The 18774-nt window shown below is 43.2% G+C and overlaps 1 protein-coding gene across 1 annotated transcript in view; it reads left to right on the top strand.

Annotated features, from left to right (window-relative positions):
• EGFLAM (EGF like, fibronectin type III and laminin G domains) overlaps positions 1-18774 on the top strand; it is a 109190-nt gene that overhangs the window by 43613 nt on the left and 46803 nt on the right. The window contains exons 5-8 of the mRNA XM_083703438.1: positions 1054-1171; positions 1843-1978; positions 9908-10074; positions 16487-16599. Coding sequence (XP_083559564.1) covers positions 1054-1171; positions 1843-1978; positions 9908-10074; positions 16487-16599 — 534 coding nt within the window. The remainder of the gene's footprint in view (positions 1-1053; positions 1172-1842; positions 1979-9907; positions 10075-16486; positions 16600-18774) is intronic.

The raw sequence follows: 18774 nt of genomic DNA, 5'->3' as shown, positions 1-18774 counted from the left end.
ATGTTTTGGATTACAACTCTCATCATTCCTGGCTGGGGCTTATGGGAGTCGTAGTTGAAAACAGCAAGAAGGTGCCAGATTTGGGAAGGTTGCACTAGCCATGACATAGTTAAGGAAATGATAATAATTTATTATTTATACCCCACCCATCTGGCTGGGTTTCCCCAGCCACTCTGGGCGGCTCCCAACAGAGTATTAAAAACACAATAAAAGATCAGACATTAAAAACTTCCCTAAACAGGGCTGTCTTCAGGTGTCTTCTGAAAGCCCGGTAGTTGTTTATTTCCTTGATGGGAGGGCGTTCACAAGGTGGGCACCACTACTGAGAAGGCCCTCTGCCTGAAATCTAGGATGTGACCTCATCATACACATTTTGGCACTCTGGTCCATATTTTTGGCTGCTGCTTGCATTGGGAAACTCACAATGTGATGATATCATGTCTTGCATTTCCTCTACTACCCATTATGGGGAGAAGGCGAGGACCTAAAGGACTTGGGGATGGTGATCCAAAGGACTGCCTTCTTCCACATGAGCCTTCTTGAACTTTGCAATGGATATTTAAGTCCTACTTCCAGGCTCACTGCCATTTGAGAGAGGCCTTCTTGGTTGTGGCCCTTTACATTTTGGAATACCCTCTCCTGAGAAGCTGAGATTTTTTAAAAAAGCTTTGCCCAGACATTTCCTCAAGTCAGATAGTTACAATTTTTATTGCTGTTTTAGCCTGGGTTTATTCTTGGTTGGTGCTGCTCCTGTACTTTAATGTTGTTTTATAGTGGAAGACTTCTTATTGGATAGTTTTGTTCTTTTAAGTGTGGAAGTTTTAGTTGCTTAGTGTTATTCTTTTAACTGTGTGCTGCCTTGGTTGCTGAAGGGTGGCTTAAACATCCCCTTAATAAGAAAATGAACAAATTCAGCCTGAAGTTGCCATTTCTAGCAGAAAGAGGATTTGTCTGACTCTGCTGGACCACACAAGATTTTCAAACAGTTATTTGTATTTTTTAAAAATACATATATACATATATATATTTCTCCCCAATTTATATTTCAAACAGGAAGTTGTCATTGGAGATTTGAAGCCGGGCACTTTCCACCGTGTAAGTGTAGGAGCTTACGGCTGGGCAGGAAAAGGCAGACCCAGCATGCCCAGAAATGTAACAACTTTATCGCAAGGTAAAAGCTGTGCAAATAGCTTGCTATTATGGATGCCGGTTGGGGCAGAGATAATCCCAGGCATTGTGTTTTGCTGGCAGGCGAATGCATGCTGACAACGAGAGGGTATAGCGTGCAAATTGTGGATGGGGATGGAGGGGATGAAGATTTCAGAAGTACTGCTGGTGAGAGGGCAAGATGTAGATGTATTGGCAAAACAGCCAGGAGTGCTATTAAAGATTTAAAAGGAGAAATGCAGCCTGATGTGGTTTCTTGGAACCTTCGTAAACTTCCTTGAAATGTCTCCACAAGGACATCGAAGCATTTGCTTTGCTTCATACAGTTTCTGGTCTGCAAGGCTGCCTCCTTGTCACAGCCAGGCACTTCGTTGACCTGGAGATGCCAGGAGTTGGATCTGGGACCTTTGGAATGAAAAAAATGTGCTCTATCACTGTCCTGTGGCACTAACTACAGCCACTAGGTGTAGGGGAAAGAAAGTGGGTTGTAGGTATTGGAAGTAATAGTGAACTATGGAAGCCAACAAAAGATTCTGATGAGATGTCCAGTTCCTTTAAAAATATAGTTGTATAGATGCGTTTGCCACAGCAAGAAGTACTTTCTGGGATTCTCCAAAGTGACCGATGACATCCATATGGTATGATTGGCAGACACATGCTCTTCTTCTGTTTTAGATAAATGCATGCCTCCAGATCCACCATATCAGCCTCAAGTGCTGGTCGTTTCTGACTCAGAAGTTGCTCTGTCATGGAAACCAGGACCCAGTGAAGGAAGTTCCCCAATTCAGTACTACACAGTGGAATTCATAAGGTGATTTTGCTTACAGGATTCACATTTGCGTACACTCTTGACTCACACGGGTTCAAATCTATTTCAGACTGGTATCCTTATTCTAGGTGGAAGTTGGTTCTCATTTATTCATTCATTCAAATGGCTGGGTCCCAAAGAAAGCTCCTTCCCTTCTTATGTCCTTTTGATGCTTTTCATGTGCTCCTCTTTGGACAGCGAGAACATACAGAGGACATAATCAGAGTCCTGCTGGATCAGACCAAAGGCTCATCTAGTCCAGCCTTCTGGACTGACCAGCCAGGGGCCTATGGTAAGCCTGCAAGCAAGACCAGAGGCATATTGCCTCTGATAATGGAGGTAATTTATAGCTATCAGGTCCAGCAGCCATTTCTGTTGCTCTCTACAACTCCTTTTCCTCTGGAGACTCCTGGAAAACTCAGCATCCTTCCAAAGCTTTGCAAAACCATGTTATTTCTCCCATCTTTCAGTGGCTGTGAGTTTAAGGATATATAACTCCATGTTCTAGTTGTTTGAAATAGATGTTTCATATTATTGCATTCACCTGTGAGCATCAGCAAGCTCACCTGTTTAGATGTCATGCTGGAAATGAGCAGGAAGTGGAGTCACGACCCTTGGCTGCCAAATCTTCTGAGGTCTCAGTTGTCCTTGGCAACCTTATGCCAGGCAGGCGAGTGGGAACTTAGAAAAGAGGGAATGGGTACATTTTGTTAAGTTCAATATACAGATGATTGCCTTGACACCTTGTTTATGCAAGTCGCTTAAGCAGGTGTGGTGCCATTTGGTGAACACAGATGGACAACAGCTGTGCTTTTCATGAATGTGATTTATTTTGTGTATTGTTAACCACCTTCAGGATAGCCATTTTATGTTTGTTTGCAAATCGTTGTCTGGGTCACGGTCATCTTGCATTTCCAGGAAAATGTGAAATGCTCAAAGCCATCATAATAACGTTTTGCTTAGAAATGTGACTTTCGCATTTCATTACATGATTTACCTGAATGCATATGGTGCTAAATACTAGTCAAGGCAGCTTGCCTTCTGCAAGACATATATTTGTGGTCACTGCTAGAGATGTTTCTTCTCCTGTTGTGATGATTGTTAAAGGTGTAATGGCCATTTGCTATGAAAAGTAAAAATCTGTTGGACCGATTCTTGAAGGTGTTTGGTAGAAAGGCACTCCTACGCACTTTCATTATATCTTCCATGAGACTATCTTGTTTCTGACTCATGTTCCTGGCTGCCACTGCAGATCACCTCCCAGTCTGAGCATCAATCAGCTATGTGAAACAGGGAACTCCCCCACATATACACCTGCATCCCATTGTATATCTATATTGTCTTGTTCCCTATCAAAGTGCTGGCTGTTATTGTGCATTTGACTATTAGATGCAAAAATATCCAAGGTTCAGACTTACATAGTAATTAGGTTATCTTGGACAAATTTCAGCTTTCTATCCATTTTAGAAATGTCCTAACCATTTTGCTATATCCATGAGCCATTCATGTTGAATATATCTATTTATATATCTCTCTATGTATTTCATTCTTGGTTTATTTGTGTAAGACAGTTGCCATCTTAAAGCAAGTTAAATATTCTCCATTTGAATTAAGATATTTTGTTCTGACTTGTTTTTATTTTTTTAAAAATTATGTTTATTATGTGTACCACCCAGAACGCTAGTAAATCACTTCTAAATGCTTGTCCCCGTTGTGTTCATAAGAGGAGCTTTGGTGCTTTTGCGCAGTTTTCTCTGCTATCAATTCAGATATATTCAAGTCAGCTTAAGACATTTTACTTCTGCGAGTGACTTTATCTAATTGGTTTCCAAATTCTCCCTGTGTGTATGTAACCCCATTCTGAAACTTGTGTTTTCCCATGACCCAAGACTGCATCTTGATTTGGAAGCCAAGAAACTGTAAATTAAACGTGTTGCACTGACATTGTTCTCTTGTGCAACTCATGGCTTTTGGTGGTCTGTAGGGATTAGACTGGATTTCATGTGGATCCTGTATCTTTGACCCCCCAAATTGTTACCCTGCCATCCAGAAATTCATTGTGTGCTGTAGCATTAAATCAGTTGTCCTGAAACCTCCCTGTTAAAAACACAATGCACATAATGGCTGAGACAAAGAGACAGTTAAGTAGCCATAGAATGGGATATGGACAGGATGTTGGGAGATGAAGGGTTGTGTGTGGGCTGTGTGGGTGGATGTGTGGGTGTGAGAGAGAGGTTCTGAAATGTTCTCTATTAGAATAAGGTCTGGAAACATTTGCATCTTCTGAAGTTTCATGTTCATTCTGAGGTACATATGAAACTCCTAAGCATGCAAGTGCTTCATGTCCATTGATAAGGATCTGTTTGCATATGCTCCCTATGTAGAGCTGCATGATTTGTAATTTATTTTTATTTCACAAGATTTATATACAGCTTGGTTGTAATGTAGACACAGGTTTGAGGATCGGGACATTTGCAGGGAAACCAAAATGCTTGTTTACAAAGCTATTGTACTTACTGTACGCTTGTGATACACGAACCACTTCTAAACGCCATCTCCAGCTCCTCGAAAGATTCCATCAATGGTGTCTCCGAAAAAATTTACACATCGCTTGGGAAGACAGGCGAACTAATGCCAGTGTACTGGAAGAAGCAAAGATCACCAGTGTCGAAGTAATGATTCTTCAACATCAACTTCGTTGGACTGGTCATGATGTGTGGATACCTGACTATTGTCTTCCAAAGCTACTACTCTATTCCGAACTTAAAAATGGAAAGTGTAATGCTGGTGGTCAACAAAAGAGGTTTAAGGACTCTCTCAATGCAAAAAAAGAAAAGAAAAGGAGCATACTGGGAAACACTGGCCTGCGAGCGCTCCAATTGGAGAACAGCCTTTACTAAAGGTGTCATGGGCTTTGAAGACGCTTGAACTCAGGACGAAAAGGAGAAACACTTGGCAAACCCTCACCGTGATTAACTCCCACCCAGAAACCTATGACTCCACTGTGGAAGGACGTGTGGATCCAGAATTGGCCTCCACAGTCACTTACGGACTCACTTTTAAAACCATGTTTATGGAAGACAATTTTACCCAGCTACGAGTGATCGCCTACGAAGACGTAGTAGACACATGTGCATTCATGACTATGATAGCATATGTGCTTTTTAGCTACATATGAATTTTAGATTTCTTTTATGTGTAGTGCAATACATGTCTACTGAAGCAACTCCTGCTGAACTTAATTGGACTTCTAGGTTTAGAACTGTACCCTAGTAAAGCAGCAGAGACAGGATATCATAATTAGGCTTTGGAAGTCTGGGATCACACCCTGTAAAGCCATGATTTTTTCCACTTTTGGTCTTTGTTCAGAAAATACTATACCCTACTGACTGGGAAGACAAATAAGACGAGGGCTAAAGTGTACATATGTACTCTAAGCTATCTGAAGATTGATGAAAACGAAAGGAAACTGTACAAGATGAGATGGATGCTGACAGAGTTAGCACAATTTCCATCTTCCTTGCCCAGCTTTGGAGAAACAGGTCTAATAAAATATGGGAATGTGTAATTTGTAACATTCTGTGAATTACACCATAGGCAGAGTATTTTTCATAGTTGTGAATTCACCGTTACTGGCATTCAACTAATTACTAGGATTCATAGAAGTGCAAGAACAGAGCCCTCCCCAAACTGAGCTTGTTGGTTCAGCTAAATGTAAGCCCTGCATTATGGACTTGAGAATTATATATATCAGATTGCTAGCAGATGTTTTTAAAGGGAAATTATTCTCCCACATTTCCAAAAGGAAGAAGAATGAAGTCTAAACATTGCACTTTTGCATCAGGGGAAAAAAAAAAGAACCTCTTTCTAAATTTTCAGTTGGACATTAATCAGAAGGAATGGTTGTAAAGGGAAAAAGCAGATGGTACGTGTAAGATAAAATGGTAGGAGATAAAATTCTCCTCCCAGATACACCTGCAGTGCCTGGTATGTTGTAGTTCATATATTTGTACTTGGCGCTTCAACACTGTTACAGAATTTCTATCAAGGCCATTTGAGAGCCGAAATTGTTCCTCAAAGCCTTCTGGATGATTTGTTCAGTGTGGCGTCTTAAGATGCTATATTATAGTATTTTGGCCTTAAAGCTTTATAGGCTGTTTGGTGCATATATATATATATAGAGAGAGAGAGAGATCAAACAGCAGCTTAAAATGAAGCTGCATGCACACATTTTATTCTAGAATCAAAGTAAACCACATACAGTGGTACTTTGGCTTACGAACTTAATCCGTTCCGGAATTCTGTTCTTACATCAAAGCATTCTTAAACCAAGGCATGCTTTCGCATAGCAGCGGGGGACTCAATTTAAAAATGGAACACGCTCAACAGGAAGCGGAACATGTTCTGCTTCCAAGGCAAAGTTTACAAACCAAAACACCTACTGCCAGGTTTGCAGCGTTCTTAATCCAAGTTGTTCATAAACTAAGCTGTTCTTAAACCAAGGTGGCCCTGTACTTGTATTTTCTATGTGGTCCACAGACAATCTAGATCAACTGCATGGTTTTTGCCCCCGAAAAGCACCTTATGAGAAACTGGCTTCGTTCCGGAAGCAAAAGCTGAAGGGAGATTAATTTGCATTACTCCACAGTGTGGCCATTTGAGAACAGATGAAAAGGGATATAGGTGTTCCCGGCAATGGGAGTTGTATCCACAGCAGCCCAATGACATGGGTGGCCATATACCAAGATTGCCATCACCGCCTCCTCTTCCGTGCAGCTGGGGCATGTGCAAGGAGAAATAGGCATGAATAACCTAATCAAGGGGAGAGTGTTCAAACATGTATCAAGTAACCAGGTTCACCCTTGTGGACAGCTGGATCTAAATTGGAATCAGAAGAAGAAGAAGAGTTTGGATTTGATATCCCGCTTTATCACTACCCAAAGGAGTCTCAAAGCGGCTAACATTCTCCTTTCCCTTCCTCCCCCACAACAAACACTCTGTGAGGTGAGTGGGGCTGAGAGACTTCAGAGAAGTGTGACTGGCCCAAGGTTACCCAGCAGCTGCATGTGGAGGAGCGGGGAATCGAACCTGGTTCACCAGATTACGAGTCTACCGCTCTTAACCACTACACCACACTGGCTCTCAGCACATTGAGGATAAATGTGAATGATTCTGGATTGAGAAAAACTACATTTTTGTGCCCCCAACGGTTTAGTGTGTAAATGACCACAGATTGCCTTCCATTATCTGTTTCGTTCCTGTCCCATGAGCAGTTGGCATTGTATGTAGAATGCCATTTTAAGAAGAAGCTGTATTAAAGAGTGGGGGAAAACCATCCACCTATAAAAACGAAGACTGCTGTTAAACAAAGAAAAGTGAACAGATGCTCTTAATTAGTAGAAATGGTGGAGGCCCTCAGTTTGCATAAAAAATAAGTGTTCAGGTAGGTGCACATCATTAGGCCATCTTTTTCTTCTTAGCATTGGGGAAGCAACATGTCTGGAGAACATTTATTTTCTTAGAACCGCCACAGAGGTTTAAGACAAGACAATATTTTAGAGATGAGTCATCCTTCCTTGGGCTGTTGTGTAGAGGTTTTTCCTTTGGTCTCCTGTGACCAGAGAATTTGGTTTCTCCAGTTCACAGAGTACTGACCAAGCTGAAACAGAACAGTTCCAAATTAGGTCCACCCTTCTTGCTCAACTGAAGTGACCCTCGAGGAGTGATACTGGCCGATAAAAGAATTTTGGCAGCCCTTGCTAGGCTCCAAATAAATAAGGAATACACAGCCTGCCTGCCTTGGACTGTTGTATTCATTAGAATATTGCCAGAGTTGTTTGCAACTAGTTCTGCATATAAACAATAGTAGATCTGAACCTTGGAGGTTATTTCCTGCCATAAATATTACAAGGAAATGGGGTGGACAGCAGCTTTATTTTCCCTTTAGATGTCATTTCAGTCCTTGTTATTTTCAAGCACTTCAACTGGAAAGACTTCAGTGGGATGATGTGGGGTGCTCTCCTGTTTGCCTCCCTGCCCCATAAAAGTGTGGGAGATGCCCCATAGAAGACAGTATAGCCCCTCCAGCATTGTAGCTGGGTTCCTGACATGCCAGTCCTCCTTCATTTCTCCCATTAACATCTCCCAGCCGCTGCTGCTTTTTTGAATAAAATTTTATTAAAGGTTTTCCATGATACAATAAAAGAAAAGGAACCAATCTAAATGAAAACAAAAGCAAGGAGAGAAAGAGAAAATAAGCCACCAAAGGAAAATAAAAATATTCAAATCAAAAAGGAAAGTGAAGATGAGAAGAAAAACAAAAAGGGACTTCCAGTTTTCCATCTGTTTGTTACATAAAAGAAATGATTCAAAATATTCACTCTAGAACAGGGGTTGGCAAGGTTTACCTTGCTTGGGCCGGTTCACTCCTGCAAAGATCGCTCTGTGGGCTGGATCGTGTCTGTGCGGATGCGATTTCCGGCATTGCGGAAGCAAGTCCCCGCTCCGTGCTGCGCCAGTTTAGCGCAGCGCGCAGGGACTCCCTGAGTGGGCGGCTCAGTTCGGGGGTGGCTTGTGGGCCATTTAAATGACCCCCATGGGCTGCAGGTTGCTGACCCCTGCTCTAGTATGACACCGAGTTGATCTACTTTCTGTTAGGCAATATTTTCCCAGCCTTCAACCTAATTTGATTGATTTATTTTCCTTTCTGAACTAAAAGTCCAAGAGGGCTTCTCTAATTATTATTAACAAATGTCAGCAGTAATTTTCTCTAATCAATCAACTTTGTCTCCAATAACTTCAATCATTCCTCCAAGTCTTTCCATCTTTGTCTCTCTACTGTGATCCTATATTAAAATAATGTTCCACCGTTCTTTACTTAGTATGTATTCATTAGTTCACACCCAGTTCTGTATGTTCCATTCCCATTTCTAATTACACAGTTTCCCTTTGTGGTTTCTCTTCTGTTTCTTCCTGGGAATATCCCACATACTGTAGCCTGGTTGGCATTGTCCCATGGCAGGGCCTTCTTAGTGATGGCTCCCCATTAGTGGCATGCCCTCCTTGGCAAGGTGTGTGCACCCCTCTTTTGCACACTATTGACATTCAGGAGAAAGTTAAAAGCATTCCTGTTCATCCAGGCATGTGATGGATGAAAGAGACTCTCCCTGGCAACCTCGGCATTTTTAGTTCTAAGGTTATGTGACTGTGAGCTGCACAACTTTGCAATGGCATCCCTTGGAGGTTGTTCTTAATCTTTTTGCCTCCATGGTAGGAATTTGTTCATTTTTAGAGTTCCCTTATTTTGACATTTCTCATTGAAATGAAGGGTCTGGGAGTTGAGAGAGGTCCCTCTCCTCTTTACAGAGCAGCTGGAGGCTGTTTCCAAGTCCCAAAGACCCTAATCTCCATGCTAGCTATCCTCCTTTCTTTGAGAAGAACAGACATTCACTGGCAAGTACAACATTTCTGTTCTGGTAGGCAGAATGGATCAAAGTATATTTCTGTAGGTACAGTCATAGCTAAATCAATACTGTACACGCCTGTATCATAAGTCACAGCAGATCATTTTTACATTTTGAACCTGGGTACAAAAAATATCCAATGATGTTTGATTTCAGTATTTCATATTTGGCATAGGTGGTATGCAGTATTTTACCATCATATTTGGTAGCTTATAGGAAATGTTCACTGTCTGGGTTTTTTCCTTTTTTGACATGGAATTGTTTGTGGGATTTAATGTGTGGTGTTTACTTAATATCAGAACATCCAGTAGACACCAGTACATTTACAGCAGTCAAATTTCATAGCTGCAATTCCAGTTAGAATGACAAGTTCCGTAAATCTCTGAACATTTGCAAATGTTTGGCTTCAGCTGATTCAACTTGGCCGATTTGAATTACACCTTGTGTCTTCTTTGCTCATCCTAATCAGACCTGATCTCGACGCCAATTGGACAGTAATTAGTGAGCAGATCCAAATGGACTCCATGGTTCTGAAGGGTCTCACTCTGAACAACAAGTACCAGTTTGCAGTCCGAGCGGCAAATTCATATGGATCCAGCCTGCCTAGTGCTCCCAGTGACGCTATCAGAATGTTCAGTGAGTAGAATATCCTTCTTTGATTGTTTGGCATTTAAAATATTCACGGTGGCCAAGAACTCTCTTTAGCCACTGATGGTATTTTTTAAACACTCCCTTCTTCCCTGTTCCTTTGCTCCCTGAATCTGGCCTCGCCGACTACCTGGAGGTTGGCAGCTTCCAGATTTCTGTAAAAGTCAAGCCATGGGTGCAATTAAAGGAAGCCCCAGGCTAAAAAACAGCCTCGTGCTGCTCCCTTGCAACCACAGAATTCTCATTTTTTTGTGTTATAGCAGCTACATACGGAATTGATAAGCAAGCATCTTAGGGAGAAGAAACACAGACAGCCCTGTTATTCACTTTCTCCTGCAGTTCTTTAAAACGGAATTGTATATATTGCGTGCACAATTTAAAAATGACTACAGAAAAAGACCAAAGTAAATCTGTAATGCTGCGATAGAAGGTTGGAGTTGCTTGTACAACTTAGAGCACTGACTGAGGGGCGGGTAATGGGATGAGCCAGTTTGCGTCTGTTTTTGGATCAGATGTTGTGGAGTGAACATTGGACTTTTTTATTGTTGTTGTTGTGTGTGCGCGTGTGTGAGGGTTGTCGTCTCTTCAGCCTTTGGCTATCCTGCCTGCATGCCTTGAATTTTGAAAACCCCCGCACTCTTTGAGGATGCAAGAGCAGAAATAAAAGCTATGTGAAGTATAGCTAAGGTAAAGGTAAAGGGACCTCTGACCATTAGGTCCAGTCGTGGCCGACTCTGGGGTTGCGGTGCTCATCTCGCTTTATTGGCTGAGGGAGCCGGCGTACAGCTTCCGGGTCATGTGGCCAGCATGACTAAGCCACTTCTGGCGAACCAGAGCAGTGCATGGAATCGCCGTTTACCTTCCTGCCAGGGTGGTACCTATTTATCTACCTGCACTTTGACGTGCTTTTGAACTGCTAGGTTGGCAGGAGCAGGGACTGAGCAACGGGAGCTCACCCCGTCGTGGGGATTCGAACCACCAACCTTCTGATCAGCAAGTCCTCGGCTCTGTGGTTTAACCCACAGCGCCACCCGCATCCCTGAACCAGCAGTCCATTCTTGTACAGCTTACCCCGGGTCCCCCTGATGACTCTATTCTGGTTGTTTCCCTACCCCACTTCACGTCACTGGCTGCCTTTGTTTGGTGTAAGGAAAGTCGACTGAAGTGCATGGCCAGCCTTATCATTGGACAAAGGGACCCAGGCTCTTCAAGTGGCAGATTCTGCAGGCAGGGAGAAGGGTTGGAGAACAGAACAGTGTGTGTCATGTGGCTCACCCTGTGCACCGTTAGCTGGTATGCAGTGAAAGATGCTGTCCCATCACCTGTGTAGGACGTGAGGTCACATCTGCTTCCCGTCCGGCTTCCGAAACGTTCAAAAACTGAGTTGTGGCTTGCCATTGGTTGTAAGAGCTTCTTGCACTCAGCGGAAGCAGTGTTGCACGTTCAGGTTCCGAAAAACGTTCGAAAACAGAAGCATTTACTTCCAGGTTTTCGGCGTTCGAGAACTGAAATGTACGACAAAAGAGGTGTTTGCAAACCGAGATTCCACTGTACATTTAAAGCACTCTTATACCACTTTGACAGTCATGGAGAAACCTGGGGACTGCAGTTTGTTGAGGGTGCTGAGAATAACAGATCTGTGAGGTCATCACTCTTTGGGGGAAGCCATGGCTGTTAAAGTGGTGTCAGAGTGCTTTAAATGGTTTACAGATATGGAACCAGGGGAGCCGCCATCTTGTCCTTCATTGCAGGCAGGAAATAGCTAGGGCCAGCCCTGACGTAATGGCATCAAAACACAGAGAAGTTCATGGAGGAGTGGGGAGTTTTGACGGGGGTGCCATTTCTTGTTGAGTTCCATCCTCTGTGTGGACAAAATGAAAACTGGCCGCAGGTTCAGAATGAAGCTGAGCAGAAGGATTCATTAAAAAAACATGGTGGGTTTGGGAAGGAGAGCTGTATTCTGAATTATCAGACTTGCAATGTTAAACCTCAATTCTGTTGGGTTGGGTTTTGTTAGCAGTGCTATTTTTTAATCGAAGCTTTCTTTTCATGCCAGCCTCTTTCATCTCCTGTGGTCTTGGCCTTCGTTCCTTGGTCCCAGTGGGACAGCTTAGTTGCAAGTTGTGCAGAATCTTTAGAATTATGGTACTTGTTGAAGTTTCTTGGGTTTAAATTTAACTTCCGAACAGAATGTTTATGGAAACCTCTTCCAGGTACAATCTGCTCTATGGAATTTGTAGTCTGGAGTTCCTCACGGAAGGTCATCAGTCTTTGTTGCTGGACACATGCTCTTCCCACATCCTGTTTATCTTTAGACATAAATTTTCCAAATCCTTCTATATCCAAAGATAGATGTCTTTTCCTCTGCTGTTTTGGGTATTATTGGCTCCTCTTAACACAGAAGCTCAGTTATAGCTTATCACAATAACAATAATAATGCTGTATAACAACAATAATATTGATATGTATGATATATAAAAAGCCACTTTTTGTTAGGTGCTCGTATAGTGGCGGCCCATGAACTAGAGCAGGCATCCCCAAACTCAGCCCTCCAGATGTTTTGGGACTACAATTCCGACCATCCCAGACTACTGGTCCTGTTAGCTAGGGATGATGGGAGTTGTAGTTCCCAAACATCTGGAGGGCCAAGTTTCAGGGTGCCTGAACTAGAGGGAACCTGCCAGATCTCTCCCATAAATCTGCAATCTGGGCCCAGAGCTATCTTGAACCATGCAATCTGACTATGCAAGAAGCTGCCTGAATATCTAGATTGCTTTGTTGTGTGTGTGGTGGGGGAGAGAATGGAGTGTTGTGGTGTCCTTCACAGGACCACAACCTCTGAGTGTTCTCAGTTCCCTCCCATGTTAAGAAACAGGGTTTGTAGCCACTCTTGGTCTCTGCTCTTGGATCTAAGCCCCAATGATTCATCATGGAGGAAGATTGAGGACAACCTATCGTTCCCTGTCCTTTTCTAAAAGCCAACTAACAATTATTACAATCTTATTTTTCCAGTATTTTTTTTTTTTTGCTCCTCCTCTTGCACCCAGGCTGTTTCTCTTTGTCTGGCCCTTCCTCAGCTTCTTCTGTTGCTTATGAAGCAGGATCAGCCCCAGGCATTCCTCTGCTTCTCTAGACTCACATTCTTTCATCACACCTGAGCTTAATTTTAGGCAGCTGCTGTCAGTGGGGAGCCAAAATGCACTGGCATCTCTTGGACGTATCACAGGCATATTTATTCATATATTTATTTCTTCTGTTAGGTATTTATTATTGTCTCCCCAGTTGGGATTCAGGGTGGCTTCCAACATTTAAAAATAGTATTCGCAAACACAAAGTAATGAAAGCAAACTAGCTCAGAACAATAGCTAAAATACACCAAAACCTGCAATTACAATACTTTTTTTTGCCCTGACAGCAGCTCAGTGATGAACACTGTCTGCTCCTTAGTTTTCAAAGACATGAACAGGATAGGGAAAGGATAGAAAAAAGGGAGTCAGTCCTATTTCTCCTGGGAAAGAATTCCATAATATGAAAGCAGCCCTGTTCTCAACTGAGGATCCTAGCATCCAGGCAGGTGTGAACAGGGAGAGGCAATCTCTCAGGTAGCCTGGGCCCAAGTGTTTGAGTGTGTCTTGTGTGTATGTGTTTTGCTACTTTGGATATGCAGCCTTCTGACCATTTTACCCTTGCTTGTGTAACTTAAGAGATAAGCCACTTGGGGCTATGGAGAAACAGGTTTTATTCTCAAAGGCTGGAATCACAAAGTTACTGTGTACCGGAGGGGCATTTAACACATTCTGAGTCATATCTCCATGTTCATCCATACATTTACTTTCTAGAGAGAGGCATAGTTGCCATTCACTCCTATAGGGAACAGTAACAAGTAGCTCATGGAAACTTGAATATAAGGAAGGAAGAAGCTGCCTTCTGTCGCTGATTCTAGATAGCTTGGCCTTCAGGGACTATGTGTGTTTGTGCAACATATCTCTGTCCATTGCATTTGCCCAGAGGTCTTTGCAGTGTACAAGCCCCTAGCCTCTGCTTTTGTTTTGGTAGGGTAAGCAGTATTTGGCAGTGGTTGTTTGGTTTTTTGACATTTAAGTTAATCATTACCGGATAGCTCAGTTGGTTAGAGCATGGTGCTGATAATGCCAAGGTTGCAGGATTGATCCCCATATGGGACAGCTGCATTGCAGTGAGTTGGACTAGCTGGTCACTTCCAACCCCTTCCAACAATTCCAACAATTCTGTGATTCTATGTCCTCTGAGCAGTTCACAGAGAAAGCAAAGCAGGACATCTGGCTTCTCCCCCCCCCCCCCCGTCAAGGCCAGTAAATTACCCATCAACTGGAGTAGAAGAGACTGGTCTTTCTGCTTAAAGGTAAAGGGACCCCTGACCATTAGGTCCAATCGCGGACGACTCTGGGGTTGCGGCACTCATCTCACTTTATTGGGCGAGGGAGCCAGCGTACAGCTTCCGGGTCATGTGGCCAGCATGACTAAGCCGCTTCTGGTGATCCAGAGCAGCGCACGGAACCACAGTTTATCTTCCCTCCAGAGTGGTACCTATTTATCTACTTGCGTACTTTCGAACTGCCAACTTGGCAGGAGCAGGAACCGAGCAACAGGAGCTCACCCCTTCGCGGGGATTCGAATCGCCGACCTTCTGATCAGCAAGCCCTAGGCTCAGTGGTTTAACCCACAGCGCCACCCGCGTCCCAGTCTTTCTGCTTAGTTTTAGCTATTAAGCAAAGCTACCTTGTACAGACTTAAAACACAATGATTTCCCAGACGTAAGTGGTGTAAGCCTGTGACATTGGCCTCTTCATGAAAAGGCATTGTAAACTGTTGATCAATACTCAGTTGCCACCTAATTAGCATCAGCAGGAGGTTTTTCCAGCTCCCTATTTATTTTAACAGGGTTGATTTGCTATAACCTAATCCTTGATTATTTGGAGAGAGGCTTCCTTTCTCAATGTCTCCCCTGCAGGGCTTTCAATTAATTACGGGCGCAGGATTACAAGGATGGTAGGACATCTTAAGTTGGTGTCGGGTCATTGCAAGATCAAGACTTTGTAAATGAAATACTGCATGCTCTTAACAGCTGTCGCCCACTTTTTTTGGATTTCTGGAATCGCCATTACTTTAACAGTTAACCGATCAGTTGCCCATTATGATCTAGTGAGCTCTTCCATCAGTTGCATAAAACTTCATCTCATTCTCGCTCCAGGAATAATAGTAGAGCCTTTTACAAATATCCCTGCTTTCTTACAGAGACAGTGCTATTTTATGGCACTGTTGCGTTGCATGACATGATCCGACAGAGGAAATGAGAGAACACAAAGAGCTGAAAACACTACGGGGGGTTAGATAGCTTCATCTTCATGTGTGAAGACAACAAAATAGGAGGAGACTGTAAAAACACATGGCCATGACACTTACCAGCTGCATCATTGCTTGCCTTAAAAAAAAATCTCTTCAGCTCACAACATAAAGAGTTGATGTATTCTTTGCAGCTGAAACTTTTTCTGCAGGCTTGGAGAAGTAAGATGAAAACTATTTCTGACTGTGGGCCCATGTTTTCCAACTTACATTGGTCTAAAACAGTATTATTATCATCATTATAATAAAACTGAGTACAGTGGTACCTCTGGTTACAAACTTAATTCGTTCCGGAGCTCCGTTTGTGGTTGTTGTTTTTTAATGTACCACTTTTCTTAAATGTAATTGAAAGCCCACAAGTAAAAACACAACTGAAAATATAACAGTACTATAAAGGATCAAAAGGTGGCTAAAGAGATAAAAGTTGTAAAAAGCAGAATTAATGCAGCCATATGTAAGAGAGAGAAATGTTAACATCTAGAAATGCTTTGTGCACAGGTACCTGGCTATCAAAAAAATGAATGAAATGAATAAATTTCCTGTTCCTGAAAAAAATCATCAGGATTTTGACTTGCGGAAAGAAATGAGACATTTTAGGCTGTTCTAATGCTCTATCAATATCCAAAAGTGAAATATTCCCCTGTGAGCTAAGGCTGTCTTGCCGGACTCTACCCTCACTTGATGTTCTCTTCAAGGAGCAAAGGCCTGATATTTAAGGACATTTGAGTAGAAATTAGGCAGCCTTCAGCAGAGCTGTAGCTACTGGGGGGGACGGGGACGCTAGCTGGGTTGTTTGAAACCTCCAGAGGCTGCCAGCCTGTTTGTGTGTGTATATGCAAATGCAAGGGTGTGTGTGTGTGTGTGTGTGTGTGTGTGTCAAACTGGGTCTTTGACCCGGTTGAAATAAAGCCTAGTTTCACCCTGTCTTCAGGACCCTTTAACCACATTGTTCTATTTTACGTATACCATGTGACTGACACAACATGTCTATGTGGCTATACCAACTTTATCTTCACAGACCTGGAAGAGTTAGGGAGTGGAAGCTACGGTCGTTACATTACAGAATCTGGACTTGGAGACGACGAAGGAGCTGACCTCGATGATTCAGACTACGATATTTACATTGACGAGGTAAAGCTAAAAGTGCCACTCTGGTGTTTAGGTCCCTCAAAGTATTTTTGGGAGAGGTTACAGTGTTTAAGTCTGAAAAATAAAGGGTAAAAATGGATAAGCTCATGCACATTCCGATGACGTAATACGCCTTTCTCTGTATGTTGGGGGTGAGGAACCTTTTTTGTCCTGAGGTCCGCATTCTCCCAAGGGACAACCTTCTGTGTGCCACATGCCACTGGTGAGCGTGGCCAGAGGCAAAAGTGGGTGGGTCAAAGATTCTTATCTTTGTTTGTCGGTTGCTGCATGCTGGCCATGCAAAAGCCAGAGGTTTTTAACACACACATAACGGCCTCCATTCTCCATCCAGGCAACAAAATGCATTACAGGGGTACTTCGGGTTACATACACTTCAGGTTACAGACTCTGCTAACCCAGAAATAGTACCTCGGGTTAAGAACTTTACTTCAGGATGAGAACAGAAATCATGCTCCAGCGGCGTGGCTAAAGTGGTGCTTCAGGTTAAGAATGGACCTCTGGAATGAATTAAGTACTTAACCCGAGGTACCACTGTATTACAACGCAGAGGCACATTCCTTCCATGCAAAAGCACTTGAGAAGGGTGCTGTTCAGGGCTGTTAAGGGATGGGGCAGCAGTTCCAAGAGACAGATAAGAGAGACGTATTTGTCTCCTGGCCTGAGTTTTCCCACCCCACTCTATGTTTTCATTTGCTTTGGTCTCACTGACTCCTTTTGCCTTCCTCATGTGATCACATGAAGCCATAACCTTTTTCAGAAAACAATGTGTGTTCACTGGATGTGTGGAGGAGAGCCTGTTTGAGTGCAGCAGTACTGTGAAGAGCCTACTCTGTACATGCAGTTGGGGAGCCTGCTTTTTGCAGGACATGAAGATCCTTGTCTGACCATGGATCTTTGTCACAAAATGTAGAGAAAGGGGGAAGTCTGAGGAAGACGCATGGAGGATCCAGTATATAGGATCTGGAGTGGCCCAATTAGTTCTGGTGAAAATTGAGGGGAAACATTTTTAAAACTGGAATAGTGAAGTCTTAGCCTTGCAAGCGAATGCGGAAAACAAAGAGGAAAGCATTTTTAAAGATAATAAAAGCCTCTATAACTGTATCTAGCCAAAACTATTCATGGGACCAGTCTTCTGGCTCAAAACAGCAGGCTCAAAATAAAAGAGAGAGAAAGGAAAGCCAGGAACAGCTTCAAAAACTGGAGGTGAACCATGCTCAAAGCAAGACATCACTTCTTCTTGCAAAGAGAAGGCAAACAGCCAAGGTGAGCTCTAGGAATCCCCAGCACAAACAGAAACCTGCCAGCAAAATCGGAATGAAGCAATAATAAGTGGAAGAAGGGAGCTCAAATGCTGAAGGGTTTTGATTCCCCCCAACACATCCAAATGTTATACTGGTTTGCTTCATCTTGCCCCTTCTTTTTCTCACAGAAGTTCAGTTTTTCTCTGTTAGATTCAGGGGGAAGACACCTGCAGAAACAGTTTTCCACTATTTTGGGATATCAGTATTCTTGAAGTTAATCAGGGTATATGAAGACTCATGAAACTGGCTGAGAACCGCTAGCCATAATTCTTGTATCTTCTTCACACGGGTAAATGATCTCAGCTCAACTAAGGCTGGGCCAGACTTTCTCCTTCCCACGCTCTAGAAAGGCCACCCCAGTGCAGCCAGCCATACAACTTTTGGCTCATGATCTCAGTTTGACTAAATCCTGGCCAGCTTTTCTGCTTCTGATGTATCAATGGGGCAGCAGATGCAATTCTACCCTTAAAGGTAAAGGTAAAGGGACCCCTGACCATTAGGTCCAGTCGTGGCCGACTCTGGGGTTGCGGCTCTCATTTCACTTTACTGGCCGAGGGAGTCGGCGTACAGCTTCCGGATCATGTGGCCAGCATGACTAAGCCGCTTCTGGCGAACCAGAGCAGCGCACAGAAACGCTGTTTACCTTCCCGCCGGAGTGGTACCTATTTATCTACTTGCACTTTGACGTGCTTTCGAACTGCTAGGTTCGCAGAAGCAGGGACTGAGCAACGGGAGCTCACCCCATCATGGGGATTCAAACTGCCGACCTTCTGATCAGCAAGCCCTGGGCTCTGTGGTTTAGACCACAGTGCCACCCGCATCCCAATTCTGCCCTTAAACTTGCTTAAACAAGGGT

The sequence above is a fragment of the Podarcis gaigeae genome (genome assembly GCF_964106915.1).
Source record: "Podarcis gaigeae genome assembly, chromosome: 11".
Classification (NCBI taxonomy): Eukaryota; Metazoa; Chordata; class Lepidosauria; order Squamata; family Lacertidae; genus Podarcis; species Podarcis gaigeae.
The sequence above is the reverse complement of the archived record's forward strand: the minus strand, read 5'-3'. Positions and strand labels throughout refer to the sequence as shown.